The 16,434-nt window shown below is 45.9% G+C and overlaps 1 protein-coding gene across 4 annotated transcripts in view; it reads left to right on the forward strand.

The window, feature by feature from the left end:
• The window catches only part of col2a1b (collagen, type II, alpha 1b), a 57,029-nt gene that overhangs the window by 34,175 nt on the left and 6,420 nt on the right, over window positions 1-16,434 (forward strand). For all 4 annotated transcript variants that reach the window (XM_006629238.3, XM_006629240.3, XM_006629239.3 and 1 more), the window contains 22 exons: window positions 499-552; window positions 1,494-1,592; window positions 2,332-2,385; window positions 3,221-3,274; window positions 4,157-4,210; window positions 5,006-5,059; window positions 5,629-5,673; window positions 5,804-5,902; window positions 6,520-6,627; window positions 7,276-7,329; window positions 7,947-8,000; window positions 8,784-8,837; window positions 9,415-9,468; window positions 10,227-10,334; window positions 10,870-10,923; window positions 11,535-11,588; window positions 12,000-12,161; window positions 12,586-12,693; window positions 13,753-13,860; window positions 14,449-14,502; window positions 15,360-15,467; window positions 15,915-15,968. In XM_006629238.3, coding sequence (XP_006629301.1) covers window positions 499-552; window positions 1,494-1,592; window positions 2,332-2,385; window positions 3,221-3,274; window positions 4,157-4,210; window positions 5,006-5,059; window positions 5,629-5,673; window positions 5,804-5,902; window positions 6,520-6,627; window positions 7,276-7,329; window positions 7,947-8,000; window positions 8,784-8,837; window positions 9,415-9,468; window positions 10,227-10,334; window positions 10,870-10,923; window positions 11,535-11,588; window positions 12,000-12,161; window positions 12,586-12,693; window positions 13,753-13,860; window positions 14,449-14,502; window positions 15,360-15,467; window positions 15,915-15,968 — 1,647 coding nt within the window. The remainder of the gene's footprint in view (window positions 1-498; window positions 553-1,493; window positions 1,593-2,331; window positions 2,386-3,220; window positions 3,275-4,156; window positions 4,211-5,005; window positions 5,060-5,628; window positions 5,674-5,803; window positions 5,903-6,519; window positions 6,628-7,275; window positions 7,330-7,946; window positions 8,001-8,783; window positions 8,838-9,414; window positions 9,469-10,226; window positions 10,335-10,869; window positions 10,924-11,534; window positions 11,589-11,999; window positions 12,162-12,585; window positions 12,694-13,752; window positions 13,861-14,448; window positions 14,503-15,359; window positions 15,468-15,914; window positions 15,969-16,434) is intronic.

Consider the following 16,434-nt stretch of genomic DNA (forward strand, 5'->3'; position numbering starts at 1 on the left):
ACCATCACTGACAGTAAGTGATGAGGTTACCCATTAGAAAAGGCAGAGCACTTTGTACTGCCTTAAAAAAATTATTGTGCTCTGCAGACTGAACAGTGGTAACAACTAGCAATTTGTTGTTCGCTTTTGACATTCACAAGGTGAAAATACATATTAGAGTACAACCAGCAGGACATTAATAAGGTTTTATGTATGACTGAACAAAGTCAATTTTAGCATTTAATATAGAACAAGTGAGTGTGCGACAACATATTGGAGAATGTAAAATATAACTGCTTTCCTGGATAATGTTAAATCATGGTATAGCCACACTGTTGCACATTGCACTTTTCTGCATCAGTGACTTAATGTCCTGATTTTAGGATGTCAACATGGAATTTAAAGCTGGGCGCCTACATTAAGGCGGATCTGGGTGTGAAGGCATTACGTGTTGCACCAGAGCACTCTGTCCATTCCTTGGAAGTGGCTAACCTCCTGATCTCTTTTCTCTGCCTGTAGGGTCTTACTGGTCGCCCTGGTGATGCTGGTCCTCAAGGAAAAGTTGGCCCCTCTGTAAGTAGCTCTGATGGAGTGACCTCTTAATCTTGATGAGGGAACATCCATTCCTCCTGTCACACACCTGTTGTACTTGACCCCTGGTGTTGGCTCAGAAACAAGCTATGTTTTTCTGTGTTATGCATGAAAACCTTTTAACTGCATGGAATACATCAATCGTGATGTGTGAGGGCCTGTCTCAGAATAAACTTTCAAAACTCATTGTGACAATTCTTATAAAATCCCTTTGTGTGCAGGAAAATAAAGAGATAAAGAGAAAGATGGGGCTTCTGCCGTCCTAAAACATTTCTCTTCTGTCCCCATAAGTTAGGCTTAATGAAGCTTAACTCATCAAGAAAACATAATTATTACTTGTCATCTACTATAAATATTTGAATTCATATCCAAACACAGCTCTTGGGTGTCTTGGGAAAATCCGGCCCCAGCACCTGGTTATTAAAGAAACACTTGACATTCTGCCCACAGCCCGTCTGTTGTCTGGTGTTTACTGTATATCACCCTCCTATGGAGTGTGGAAGTTTTTATTTTTAACCATTTTCTAACAGAGATGGTTTTTATCCTCTTCAGGCAATATAAGAAAAGCAAACAGCAGTTAAAGTCTGACAGCAATCCGAGTCATGGCTCTGGACTCCAGTCCAAAATGTTTTGGTTTCCGATTTTTGGCAGGGTGCAGCTGTTTACCCTTGACCACGTCACTGAACTCAGGTTGCTCCAGGAAGTGCCCTGCTGGGCAAACGGGTACCTACCGGGTCTTCATTGTCAAATGCAGCTGGCTAAACATGGGATGAAACTGAAAGAGAACTCGGTTCTCAGTGTCTTTTACTTTTATATCTCGTCAAACCCAAGAGACGTGATTCCTGTGACACACTGTGGCACATCCTGGGCTTTCTGGATCTGCCCCGGTGCCCGCAGTCATGCTCTCTTCTGTCCCCCCGCAGGGAGCCCCTGGTGAGGACGGTAGGCCGGGACCCCCTGGGCCTCAGGGAGCCCGCGGCCAGCCCGGCGTGATGGGATTCCCTGGACCGAAAGGAGCTACCGTGAGTGTGCCACCCTGCTCTGGCCCTGACAGTCAGCAGCAGTTAGGGACAGGCCAGTGTCGTCCACCGCACACAACCTATCTACAGTCCAGTTTGTACTGGTGCTGTACTGATAAACTCTTTGAGAAAGACTGGGCATGGAGTACATTGTCACACCATGTCCTGATAGCTGGGACCTTTCAGAAGTCATCTTGATGCTTAAAAGTAGTGAGCCCTGAAAAGGCTGTTCTGATCATAAAAGTTTTTAAATCATAAAAGCATAAAAGATCATAAAAGCTCACATCTGGAGAAGGCTTCACGGCCGAAACGGCCGAAACGTTGTGTTTTCTTTCTCCCTTTTTTACAGCATGGAATAAACCTATTACTTGTTCCATAAAAGTTTGTATTTTCTTACATCCTTACTTGTGTACAGACCTAAGGGAAGTCACGCCAGGTGCTTTTTGTGCACCTACTGATTTTCCTTGTGTATCTCAGCTGAAAAAGATCTCGCTGGCAGCCTTATTCTCACTGCAGATTCAAACCTGCTGATGCTCAGATCCTCACAAAACAATCAATAGCACCTTCAGCTAAGTGTTCCTGCAGCTCGCACAGTAAAGACTCAGTGAGCAAAGGTTTTAAGTGAAACTAAAAAATATATAAAACAATTAAGCAGAGGCCCCAAGTTCTGGATGCTTTGTGATGCCATGTCTGTGTGTGATGCAGACACCTCTGAGAGTGACCTGTCTCTGTGTCTTTCTAGGGTGAGTCTGGAAAACCTGGAGAGAAGGGATTGGTTGGCGCTCCAGGTCTCAGAGTAAGTATACTGTAGCTATTCTTTGTAAAAAATGTAAATCAAAGTGCTGTGCTTCGGTTATAAACATATAGAGTGTAGATCCACGTTGCCTACAGGCGAAGCACATTTGTTGCACTGTAATGGAAGGTAGGATTGATACACGTCACCAGGGGGCGCACTTTGCAACGTGAAATAATCCCTGATGAACAATAGCAGACAGCAGGATTATTATTTTACCAGCCATAAACTGATCTATTTAGAAGAAATACATAAATAATTTGTAATTGGTTAAAGGAGCTAGGCGTTACTAGCCACTGACCAAAACGATAGTTTTGGTCAGATAGTGGTGTAAAGATAGTGGTGTAAAGATAGACCAAACGATAGTGGTGTAAAGAAACTATAACCACTTGGAATTTGCATTTGAAGTAGGGGGGAGTTACAGCTAATTAAAAGCAGTTAGCAGGTATTTCCCTTTGATTCTAAAACCTTAAATGCCCCCCAAAAATGTCATTTAAAATATACAGATTCTTTGTACTTCATAATTGCAGGCAACACAGATGTTTCTTTGAAGAAAATTTTATTCAGGCTGCATTTAAACCCTCATGATAAAGTTGATCTCATTGGCTACATCTGGAAGGGAACATAGGCTTGATCCTGCTCATATCGATATTATTTCTTACATAAAAACGCCATAGAAACACGCAGGGAACACTTGAACTTGCATTTGTCTTGTGCATGCTGGTAACTGTGGGTGCTCGCCCGGAAAGGCACTGGTCAATAAGGTGCCAGTGGGCAGCACGTGTCCGGACGGAACCCTGTGACTGACCCTGACTAACCTTTCCTCTTCTCCTGGCAGGGTCTGCCTGGGAAAGATGGGGAGACTGGTGCACAGGGACCCCCAGGGCCTGCTGTAAGTTATCAATGCACCCCTTGCAGCTTCTGTTACTGTTCATTCCTCTGGCTGCCTCCTTGATCCCAAGTGACGTCCAAGGGCCACAGTGAGCAAATATATAGCAGCTTGTGTATAGAGGAGGGAGGTGTTGGGTGGTGGCTATGGATTCCCAAGAGGAAGGTTGGTTTCTTCCTTTAGCCCAGCTGTATAAAACTTTCAGCACCACCCATGATCCACTGCTTAGCCTTATAGGAACTGGGATGAGCCAGATGAGCTGCCATGTTCATTCGTGGACTTAAGTATACAACATGGGAAGGTTCAGACGATGTAAAAGACCATGTAGGTTAGTGCAAGTGCAGATTAGAATAGAACAAGTCAGAGTCTGCAGGTACAGTGATACAGCAGAATTGCATTTGTCAGACTGGACAGTAGAGTCTTATCACCTACAGCTGCGATCTGAGCGTGTGAGTACAGAGGTTTGTTAAAGGTGCTATAGATTCAATATGTAAATCCAGTAAAGCAAGTTTTGTGACTTAGAGCCTGTAGGTATTTTGTTTCATGTAACGGAACTCGAGCTATGGTGTCAAACTGCAGTGCTCATTGCTGGCCACCAGAGGGAGCCAGAGTTATTTGTTCTGAAACTTGTCTGGGACATGAGAAGACTGCCTTGTAACATTATCCTAAAATGAGACATCATGGACTCAGATGAGATGGCATCTGAGTTCCAATACTTTGTACAAAGCAAAAATGTAATGTAATGTAAAAATAAAATAAAATACATAAATAACAATTTTACCATTTCTTATGAACCCTTTGTCGATACATTCTGAAGATGATGCTGCCAGAAGAGCTATGTTTGATAGTGTTTCATGAGTGTGCTTGTCTGTCTTGCTCCCTTAGGGTCTTGCTGGAGAGAGAGGAGAGCAAGGTCAGCCCGGTCCTTCTGGTTTCCAGGTAAGCGTTTCACTGTCAGTCTGCATTACTGGGGACTGAACCCTGAGTCATCCATGACCCAGATCTCATAAGGTCAGCTCGGGACTGCTCTCCCTCGCCAGTGTGGCAGAGAGCTGCACATGGCCGGCTTCACTTTCAGTCCACTGTGCAAAGGTGCAGCGGTCTGTGTTGGTTATAGATAGAAACATGTTCCATTTCACACTTAAAATGGTTGAATGTACAAAGCCCTTCTTTATTTTATAGTCTGCTGGAAGTGTCTACTAATCAAAGCTAAGAATAGGGTGTCTGTGCATCACCACCTTGGGATGGACATATATGGCCAGGAAGCTTCCTCTGCATGGTCTGTCAAGGATCTCAGTGAAGTTAGACAGCACTGGCCCCTGCTACTAGGAGCAACATATTGTATTCATCCCATCTCACTGGTTATACCATTGACCTCAGAAGTATCTTCCCACACCTGTTCTATCTCTGCTGATTAGTAGTCCAGCTCTTATTAGGGATTTGTCAGTTTGGCTGTGCAGTTCACACACATCAGTGTCTAGATGAAACAGAAAAGTCACGTCAAAGGGTAGCTATGCGCAGTGTGGCGACGAGGCACTTTCCACTTGGAAGCTAGAGGCTGGTTTGATTCGGTAGTTCGTGCATTCGCGCTGAGCCTGTCGATGAGGAATATGGTGCTTTCCTAATCGCAGGCTTGTTGCTGTGTCTAGCTGTGTGTTCTTAGGGTGCTGTGAGCTCCAGCTGTCCCCTGCGCACGATCTGATCACTAACTCCTCTCTCCCCGTCTGTGTGCAGGGTCTTCCTGGGCCTCCTGGTCCTCCAGGTGAGGGTGGAAAGCCCGGTGACCAGGTGAGTGGTGTCCCCCTTTGTCAAAGCCATACCCCTCCCCCATCCCTGTACAACCACACAGCAAAGGCATCCACAAAATCATGTCCCTACAGGTTCTTAGTGCTGCTAAGTATTGATTTTTAATCTTATTGCATTATTAAATAGTGCATAGAGGTAGAGAGAATAAATGTGCATTCATTTATGATTTTTACAGCCTCCTGTTAATACTGTAGTTGTTCCTCATTTGTACTCACTTGCAATTAATATCTTTCCAGTTCTGCTAGAATCAGCTGCCTTGCTGGAACAGGCAGGCTTTAATGACATTGCTTACATTCACTCATTCTTTAATTCCTCATGCAAGGCTCCAACAGAGAAATCATTCAACAAAACCACAGCTTAAAATCTAAAGGATTCTCCTGCTCGGTTGTTCCTGGGAGAAACCATAGCCACGCAAGAACTTGGATTGTGACACGGTCAGCTTTCTGTGTGGCTTGCACACGTCATTGAGAAGCACACACTCAAGCAGTTCAGTGCAGGAGCGGTTTCGGTATCTGGGAAAACGCCATGTGAGCATCTCTTTCTCTGCACAGGGTGTTCCCGGAGAGGCAGGAGCTGCAGGAGCTGCTGGACCCAGAGTGAGTGTGATCCTCCTACCCCGATCCCCTGACCGGCAGAGCATTGCGCATGTCCATGCCGCTGGATGTCCGTGAAGCCTGATGCAGTCGAAGCACCATGATGAGTTCTCTTCCTCTCTTCCCTCTCCAGGGCGAGCGCGGTTTCCCAGGAGAGAGGGGTGGACCTGGAGCCCAGGGTCTGCAGGGCCCACGAGGTCTGCCCGGAACCCCAGGAACTGATGGACCCAAGGTGGGTACTGGGGTGTCTCAGTCTGAGAGGGCACAGAAAGACAGGGTGCTTCTGATCATGGGTCCCCTCCATATGGAAGTCTGGCAGGGCAATACCAGAGCAATACCAGGGATCTCAGCAGATGCTCATGGAGAAAGATGGTGTCCATTGTGCTGGCAACTAGAGTGTTACTGAGAACGGGGCAGCCCTCTTGTGTTGGAGGGGGGTGAGCGTGTTTATTTGGGCCGGGCTCTGCACTTGTACTGCAATGTGGTCAAGATATGGACTAAGATATTATACAAGTCTACACAGAAGTGCATTTAAAATTAAGAACAGAAGGCACTTCTTTACTCCCAAGTTTTGTTGGAGTCTGGAACGAGCAACCCAGCTACTGTACATTGTAAAGGCCGATACCCTGGCTATGTTCAAGAAACAACTGGATGAGATCCTGTCACCTGAGCTGCAAATTACTGGTGCTACCAATAGTGCAGACACATCTAGCTCAGGTTGAAGCTCAAATCTAGGTTGTTAGACAGGATGCTGCTTGACTGTGTGATGCCCCCTTTGCTGTGACCTACCAGCTTCTCCTCAAGTCCTGCTGCCCCAGCCCCTGATGCCCTCTCTGTTCATTCACGCAGGGTGCCACCGGCCCAGCTGGTGCTCTTGGCGCCCAGGGACCCCCCGGCCTGCAGGGAATGCCTGGAGAGAGAGGTACTGCTGGCATTCCTGGACCCAAGGGAGACAGAGTGAGTACCCGCCTGGCCGTATCTGGGCACTGCCAGCACTTCAGCTCACCAGACGGGACAGACCCCCCGTGGAAGAGACAATTGCGAAGTTCTGGATTCAACACCTTGTCGGTCCCTCACCTAATCATTTAGCTTTCATCTTGTTTGCCTTGCCATCTCATCTTTGTCTTGTTGGTGATGCTTAACTAAAGTGACATTAGCAAGGTGTCCCCTTTGCTGTGGAAGTTGTGCCAGGGGTACAGCAGGAAGATCTCTTTGCCGCGAGGCACACTCTCCATCTCTCTGAGCGACACATATTAGTTAGGAGCCAGCCCACCTCAAGTGATGTTCCCCATAGGTCATTTTGACCAGAAATAGAAAATTCAGACCACAATGAGCAAACAAGAATGGGGAAATACATTTTAGCACGACTATGCTGAATTTCTGTCTTGTCTGTAATCAGATGAACCACACATTTATTTAAACCTTGTATTAAACCTGTTTGGCCTTATTTCTTCCAGCTGATTGCTGCCTGCCCCTACATGGGAGGCAGGTGTCAAACAGAAGACAGCCTTCACAGTTCTCCAACAAAAGCCCACACTGTTGGTTCTACCCCAAGTGCAGGTGTGTGCTTAGTCATGATGTCTCCTCTCTCTCTTTCCCCTGTAGGGCGATGTTGGTGAGAAAGGGCCTGAGGGAGCTCCAGGCAAGGATGGCTCTAGAGTGAGTAGTGACTTTTTCCGAGACGCCTCTGTTATGTTTTTATCAGCTTTGTGTTGACAGGCTGTAGGAGGGCCTCTGCGGAAAATTAACACATCTTTGCAAACAGTGAACATCTTTGATGGAGGGGAACGTTAGCAGAGAGCTGTGTGTTTGAGTGAATCGTAAATGAAGTGAATAAAAAGTTCGCAAGCCCTGAGAGCACCAGGTCAAAAATCTCTAGCAGAGATCTCTAACTGCAAGAGACATCAGTATTTTACAGATTTCTGAGAAAAAAGTCATATAGGTATTCCATACAACATGTAGTTAGATGCAAAAGTGAAGTTGTGTAATCTTAATAGTATAACATGAACAGTAAGACCACTTTATGTTGCTAATTTCCAGTGTGCTGTTCAACTTGCCTCAATTAAATTATTGAAGTGGTAACAAAAACCTTGTCGTTAAAAATATAACATAATAGCTGCTGAAATATTTATTACCTTGCGAAATATAGGACTAGTCTGCAAAACTGTTTCTGGGCTAAAAGCTTTTCATGTTGGTTAGATGACACCAGATGTAGAGAGGCAACAAGATTGCGTACTCCGACCATAACTGACCCAAGTCTGCATCTTCTCTTCCAGGGTTTGACTGGTCCCATTGGTCCTCCTGGTCCTGCTGGTCCTAATGGCGAGAAGGTAGGGCTGGGCCTCTGGTGTTTGGGCAAGGCAGGGATAGTAGGATGGAGCTGATTCACTTGGAAGCAGGAGATTTGGGCCGACTTGTTGCGGAAAGAGCTCTGTCCCTTCTGAGCAGAGGTGCTCATGAACTAAATGGAAATATATGTGGGTCAGTGAACAAAGAGCGATCACTGGACCTCCTGGCTGACACAGAGCCAGTCCAATATTATCCATCATTTTTAAGGCCTGGTATTATTGCCCTCATCTTGTAGAGTTTCCATTTAATTCTGAGCAAGAAGAAGTGTTAAAGAAGAAACTATTTCCCAAATAGGATGTGTATCTTGAGGTTTTGTCCAGAACGTCCCGATAGAGCAATATCTGGGTATCTTGATTGCCAAAGATACATGAAGTCCACAACTGTACACGTTGTTGAGAACGAGTGTCAAGTTATAGAGGGCATCAGGGTTAGGCTTGAGGTGCAGCATTTGTGAGCCCAGATCTTGAGCTTGTGATTCTGGGCTTGGACAAAGATGATCAGCTCAATTTGAAAAGAGGAGATGGGAGCCCTGATTGCTTTCTTTGCTGTTAATGCAGTCGCTTCTCACAGGTGTACCTGCTCAGGCAAGCCAGTGAGCAAAACTACGACATTGCACAGTAGACGCAGAATGAAATATAGTTGTTTTAAAATTCTGTTTTGTATTTTTTGAGCTTGTTGGGGCGATTTGCTCTTTTGATCGTGACGCTTTGACAGGTGGCAATCCCAGTGTCCTTTGCCCTAATTCTCTTCCTCCTCTTCTTCAGGGTGAATCTGGTCCTTCTGGTCCATCTGGTGCTGCTGGTGCCCGTGGAGCTCCTGTAAGTGTTCCCCCCAGCATGTCTCACTCCCACTCCTCTGCCAGTGCAATCCTGCCACATAGGCTTGCAGCTCCACCTGTCACGTTAGTCCATCACACTGGCTCCGCCATGCTACCATGACTTGTGTACCTGTACCCTCTAGTTAATCATTCCATGTGTCTTAATCTGTAGTCAGAAAGCATTCGGAGGTGATCTTCATGTGCACAGATGAGCATTCTCAATCAATTCTTTACTGCTTTTCCCCATAAATTAACAGCTTACTGGTGACATAGAGAATATCTTGAGAAAAAACACATCAGTTGTATGACTCCTGAGAACTCCTAAATTGAAAAATTCTCAGGACAGATAGTTAATGTTTATTTCATTAGCCTTAACTAATTGATGTTGCTTAGAGAGAAGACTGTAAATGGAGTGTACAAATGGGCTGTATAATAAGTTCACACTAGAGGAAAATCCCCCGTCTCCGCTGATGTCACTTAGAATTGTCAGCACCCTTGCTGATGCCTAAAGCGCCTCTTGGGGCCCCAGTACAGACGATAAAGCATCAGTCTTGACTCTTCTTCCCTCTCTCCAACAGGGTGACCGTGGTGAAACTGGTCCTCCTGGACCTGCTGGATTTGCTGGTCCTCCTGTGAGTAAAACTGTGCTTCTTGTTTGACCTGAGTCATCCTCATAACACCTATCAGTCACCTGGAGACAGGCAGAACCCGAGCTGTCTAGTCTGTCCCCAGTCCTGGTGCTGGAATACCACCGGCTTCCTCTGGTTTTATTTCCAGCTCCGCTCTTTCTTTAATTAAGCTTAAGTTCTTAATCAAACCTGTTTAAATTAACCAAACCTGTGCAGGAATTCCGCTCGTTGAGGTTTGTTGTTCCAAAGTGAAATATAATCAAAGGAAACCTAAGTATTTTTATATAATCTGAATGTTTGACATTTGACACCCTTCCCACCTCTGTACATCTTTAATTGGTAACCCATTAGCAGTGCTTTTGGTTATGCAAAAACATCGGTTTTAATTGAAGCAAGAGTCCTGTTCCAAAGTGTCATGGAAATATTACACAACAAGGAAATTGCCTGTTTCATTAGAGACTACTAATGAGAGATTATTGTACAATATAATTATCATAAGTAACGAGGATTTCTCCTGTTAACTCTGTTCATGTGTTAATGATGCTGATGGTAGCTGGAGGTTTGTCTTTGATAATGGTAACATATGAATGATAATTGATCTTGCTAGTAAGAGATCTGTAGTTTGATCATCGGTAGATCTGAGTTTGTCTGTGATGATTGTTGACTGTGACGGGTATCAGTTCTCCAACTCGGCTGGCGGGGAGCGATGACCTGTAACTTGTGATTTGCAAGTACCAACGGAGTATTTCTCCCTTCTGCAGGGCGCAGATGGCCAGCCTGGTGCCAAGGGAGAGCAGGGCGAGTCTGGGCAGAAGGGTGACGCTGGCGCCCCTGGACCTCAGGGACCCTCAGGTGCTCCGGGACCACAGGTGAGCTCCTCCTGTCTGATTCTTAAGCCGAGCCACAGCCAACCGTGGCTGCCTGTCCAGTTCTTGCCTACTCTTTCGTCCTGAAATGAGATTCTCCTGAACTGATACCTCGGTGTCCTGCTGGAGCACATTCGTTTGGGGTTGGGCATTCGTCCTGAGAGTCGGTGCACTGGGGAGAGTGCAGTGTTCAAAATCAGCAGGGAAAATCTAGTGAGACAGAATGACACCTACTTTGAAATACCATTTTAATGATTTCACGTCTTCAGATTGTCTTGTGACTTAAAGGTTAACAACAGGTTTCATGTAGTCCATATTGCATCTGTATCTGTATTCTGGTCACCAAAACCTGAGCAAATGTAGCCTCCAGTTCATGAAGTCTTCTGTACAGAGTAGCATTGAACGTAGTGACGTCATCTACATACATTACTGTTGTGCTCCATGACATTTAGTCGTTGTGTCAATGTCAGAGCATGATTATACTTGCTTTTTTTAATTATACATTTTTTGTTAACCAGCATCTTTCTTTGTCTTCTAGGGTCCAACTGGTGTTTCTGGACCAAAAGGAGCTCGCGGTGCCCAGGGCCCTCCTGTAAGTGGTCTTCTGTCCTCTGTCCTCTATTGTAAAGGCCGCAAGGCCGGGAACAGCACTAATGTGCTTTCTTAACGCTTTGGAGATTCTGCGTTACGAAAGCACACGCAATGTGGGAATGAAACCAATTTTAACTGAGATCATTAGGGAACGCAGACTATTTGTATTCATTGCCTTAGATTCAGTTTGTAAGGTCTATGAAGTTATAATCAGTCTTTTCAGTCTATGTAAACCTATTTCATAACACCTACAGTATATGCAGTAACAAGTCTTAATTAACAGTTTGAGCTGAAGGCGGAGTAGGGACATTCATCTCATACTCTGTTTATAAAGTAATGATTGTATTGATTTGACCGTTTCCCTTCTTGCTCTTCATGTTAACGTTTTAGAATCAGAATTTTTGTGGCTGAGACATTATATTATATCAGGAAGTGTATTTTGTTTTAAAAAAAGATGGCTACGCTATTGGAAATCCGGGACGGAATGGTTATAATGACAGGACGCATGCAAGATTGAGATTCGCTCTGTGGCAGCGAAGGTAATGTGATCTTGTAAGGAGGAGCATGATCTCGGCATGGCAGTGACCTCCCATCTCTCTCTCTCCTTCCCAGGGTGCCACTGGTTTCCCCGGTGCCGCAGGCAGAGTTGGACCTCCTGGCCCCAACGTAAGTACCCCACCGATGCTTCTACTGCAAGACCAGCCTTAAGACTGAATGGCCAGAATGTCTGTATGGTTCAGGTTCTGCTCCTGTGATTTAGCATCGAGACCCGTCCTCACAGGCTAGTTGCAGCCATGCTCACGAGAGAAGAGTTGTTAATCCCGTGACCTTTTCTGGTCAAACGCGGTGCCCACAGCACGGCTCTCTGTGCAGAGAGGGAACACGTCTGCATCTCTCCTGAAAAACCTGCCTTCATACATACAGTATTATCTACCTTATTTGAGGAGTGTGAATGAAGTGTGATGAAATGCCATGTGTCTCTGTGATTCTGTGTTCATCTGTCGGCCCTTGTCTCCAGGGCTGCTGCTGGTGTCCCCATTGCTGACCGCCCCCCCTCTTGTCCTCAATCCCATGCAGGGTAACCCAGGCCCCGCTGGTCCCCCCGGCGCCTCTGGGAAAGACGGCCCCAAGGGCGTGCGTGGCGACGCCGGTCCTCCTGGTCGCCAGGGAGACGCTGGTCTGCAGGGTCCTGCCGGTCCTCCCGGAGAGAAGGGCGAGGCTGGAGAGGATGGTCCCCCTGTGAGTGCCCCCTATGACTCTTTGGGGTGTCCTCGAGCCCCAAAACAAGACAGTGAAATGGCATCCACCTATTGACTTCCCTCTGCCGCTGTGTCATGTGCTGTAGACACATAGGCAACAGTGGAAAAATAGAATAGAAAGAATAATAGACTCATTCAAAAACACTCATCAATGAAAACAATGTCACAATGCACCATGAATACTAAAAAAATAATACAGATGAGCTTTCCTTATTTAATTTAAGAGAGAAGAAAGGTATAACAGTGCTATTCAATCATACCTTTTTCCGAAAGCACAGTTTTATATGTTTCTCTTATACAGAATTGTTTTTTCATTTTTGCCAGTTCTCAAGGTGTGAGCGGTATGTTTTGCTGGAGCAGGGAGGTCATTGTGCCTTGTGATTGACTGTCTCTCTCTCTCTCAGGGTCCTGATGGTCCTTCTGGTCCTCAAGGTCTGGCTGGGCAGCGTGGTATTGTTGGTCTGCCTGGCCAGCGTGGTGAGAGAGGCTTCCCTGGGCTTCCTGGACCCTCTGTGAGTATCACACAGACCTTCTGTGTGCCCCATTACAAGCACAGACTTCCAACACATGGGAGAGCAGAAAATGGAGACAATACAGTAGCATGGTATTGCCCAGATGGTAGTAAAAATTGTAAACATCAAAACAGAATCAATTAGAGAACTGCCTGATGTTATAAACTGGATGTATACAACAGATTTCAGTCTCCTGTATACGTTATTGTTTTTTTAAATAGACAAAAGCTGTGCATGACTAGCTGTAGTAATGCACAGAAATGGATCATGTTCACATACATTATGGTACCTGTTTCCCCTTGCTGTTATTCGTGTAATCCATTGCACAAGTAACTGACTCCTTTTAAGAGATAACTTTGCTCAGTAATGTGATGACATTTCTTAAAATAGGGAGATTCTAATTGCACACAGTGCAGACAAGTCAAAGCAAACAGCTTTCAGTGCTGGTTGCACATTGTGGCCCCTACTTTGGCCTTGGTTGATGTGTAAATGTACTTTGAAGCTGACTCTTGTACTTTGTTATGAAAAGAGCACTCGACTCCCACCCATCTTTAAATGGAGTTCATAACAAAAGTTGGGGGGGACAATCTCCAATTTCCACCAATCTCTGGCTGTAGGGCAGGTGTCCCCAATTCTGGACGTGGACAGACGGTGTGTCTACAGCACCTGAAATGCTGGCGGAAGCTGTTCATGTAGTCGAGATAAAGTAATAATCGGCTTATTCTGATCGTTATAAGCTGCCCTGGGCTGAAACGCTGTAGACACACCTGCCAGGACCACAACAGTGGAACTCTGGGCTAGGGTATAAATAGGACCCCAAGATCAGTATTTTCTCCATGTTCTTTGTGCTAGAACAACTCTCCACCATTCTCAAATCTACTGCCTGCAGCAGCCTGTAGATTTAATGAGGTCTTGACTTCCTCATCCATCTGACTGGCTGGTTGGTCTCCAAGCCTAGCAGATTAAAGCCAAAAGTTGGTGAGCCCAGCTGTCTGCATTGGGCTAAGTCGGTGCACACTGCCTCCTGTTGGTAACCCCTGTGACCTTTGCCTTTTTCAGGGCGAGCCTGGCAAGCAAGGCGCTCCAGGAGGTTCTGGTGACCGTGGCCCCCCTGGCCCTGTGGGACCCCCTGGCCTGACTGGACCCTCTGGAGAACCTGGCAGAGAGGTCAGTATCTTCTCATCCTGCTGGCTCTCCAGTGGCATTGGACACCCTCCGCTGTAGATCAATACACCGACAAGAACAAAACCGCCTGTTTCCAGCTGTATGCGCTTCCATTTACTGAGGCTCTACCTATAAGCAGTGCCTGTAGATACAGTACAAATCCTGACAATAAACTTTCATCGTATCTGTAAGTAGCCAAAGACTTGTGTTTACAGCATGTGCTCTGTTTTTGTTCAAACTGACTGTAGATCTGTGCACCTGCTGGACTCGACTTGAGCAATATGTTCTGACTACTGTATGTACATGTAGAATAGAACTGTAGCTGCACTGTAGTGACTGCAGCTATAAACTATGACAGTATTGAAACTGACTGTAGCTACGCCCTGATGATGATGATGAAGTTTATGCACATAAGTACTTTTATCCAAAGTGATTTCCTAGGCTACCATTTGCAAAATGAGTTGTTTTGTACAGTATATGCATGTACACAGGCTCTATAGGTAAAACAGTGGCTGTAGCTTAACATTGATTCAATTCTTATTATACATAAAAGGACATTAATGATATATACCTGTTTCTGTCCCTGCACAGGGCAATCCCGGATCTGATGGGCCTCCTGGCAGAGATGGTGCCACTGGTGTTAAGGTAAGGCTCTGCAGCCTTGCAGGGTACAGGGTGCTGCTCCTGAGAGCATTCCCACAGCCCTGATGGGATACCAGCTGTACAATGATTCTGCAGTAAGTGAAGTAAAGATCCATGAGCCAGGCTCAAAGGTTCAGATTGTCATTAGTGATGGGTGATTGTGTGATCTGCTCTCATGTAGCACAGATAAGCCATTATATTTATTAGCCTTAACCCATGGGCTAAGAAATCTGAGATTTTATTCAGGTTCTTCAGTCACAGTGATATTTGAATTCTTGGAATAAAAAGGGCATGCAACAATGCCTGTGCCCACAGCTTTTAAATAATCAAATATGTAAATCATATTAAGCACATAAAACATATATTTTCCTTGAATATTTAGCTGTGAACATCCATGATATTACGCTTCCTTGAAACTGGAATTTGGTGTAGTTTCAACAGTTAATAGGACATTTTTCATTTTAATTCAGTTGTGACATTTTAAATTGGATCAGGGATGTGTTAGCCCAAGCTATACAATTAACCAGGCTTCCAGGTGTCACAGTAAATCACTGACACTCAGAGACTAATTATCCAAGTCACACATGTCTTAATCGATTCAGTTTTTAACTGTAGGTATAACATAGGTACCTAAACAGAACAAGACGTGTATTACGTTATAATTCCCTGAAATCCATCCTCTGGGGCAGCAAGGAAAACATATCAAATAAAGGATTATTTTTCTATAGCGGATACTAGTTTATGTGCTGTATTAAAACCTTTTAAAACCACAGCATGTAAACCAGTCCCTAATGCATTCACATGCAGTACGTGCAAGGCAGGTGCTTGGCTAACTGCTTGTGTAATGTCTTCCCCTACAGGGTGATCGTGGTAGCACAGGCCCAGCTGGAGCTCCTGGCGCTCCTGGTGCCCCTGGTGCTCCTGGACCGGTTGGGCCAACTGGCAAGCAGGGAGACAGAGGAGAGGCTGTAAGTGCCATTTACACTGCCCTCAGGGCCTGAGGCAGCTCCTGCTTTATCACAGGACACTGACACTGGTGGACTTTACATGACAGAGGACATGGAGTGACGTGAAATGTTAATTTTTGCACTATGTTGCAATCTTCTTCTAATGTTGCTGTTACTGTATAATATTTCTATATTAAGTCGTCTGTACAGTTTAAGCAACTGAAACATAATTGTTACAAACCGCAGTGAGTAATTGTGATGCATGGTAGTATTTCTGTATAAAATGCCAGCGAAATAACTGGAAAAAGATTTAAAAAGATCTACAGTAGAATTCCTATCGCATTAGTAGTGTTGCAGTCCTGGATCCTGGTTGAGAGCTCGGAAAGTCGTGCCGTGCCAGCTCAGGCTGAGGCCTGCTGTCGAGAGCGATTGTTCTGAGCTGCTGCTGTCCTTCCTGTTCCCCTGCAGGGCGCCCAAGGACCCTCCGGGCCCCCCGGACCTGCTGGTGCCAGAGGAATGCCTGTGAGTTCTCAGTTCCCGGACACTTGCCCAAAAACACTGATGGCCCCCCCGGTCGGTCTCCTTTTAATTAGCAGCAGGCCACTGTGCTGCTGCGAGTCTGAGGCCGCTTGTTTTCCTGGCGAACTAAAAACAGTCAGGCTGTGTCACAAAGCTTCATCCATCCCCTTCCAGGGTCTCCTCCATTAGCGCTCCTGCGGGATTTCACACACGTGTCGCAGGGTTTCGAATCCGCAGGATGCGGCTGTCCGGAGTGGTGGCTCTGTGGCTGAGGATCTGCGCCTGTGGCTGGAAGGTTGCCGGTTCAAATCCCTCGGCCGGCAGAGGAATCCTACTCCGTTGGGCCCCTGAGCAAGGCCCTTAACCCCAAACTGCTCCAGGGGCGCTGTACAATGGCTGACCCTGCGCTCTGACCCCAAGCTTCTCTCCCTGCCTGTGTGTCTGTGTCTATGGAGAAAAGCTGGGGTAG

This window comes from Lepisosteus oculatus, chromosome 1, assembly GCF_040954835.1.
Source record: "Lepisosteus oculatus isolate fLepOcu1 chromosome 1, fLepOcu1.hap2, whole genome shotgun sequence".
Lineage (NCBI taxonomy): Eukaryota > Metazoa > Chordata > Actinopteri > Semionotiformes > Lepisosteidae > Lepisosteus > Lepisosteus oculatus.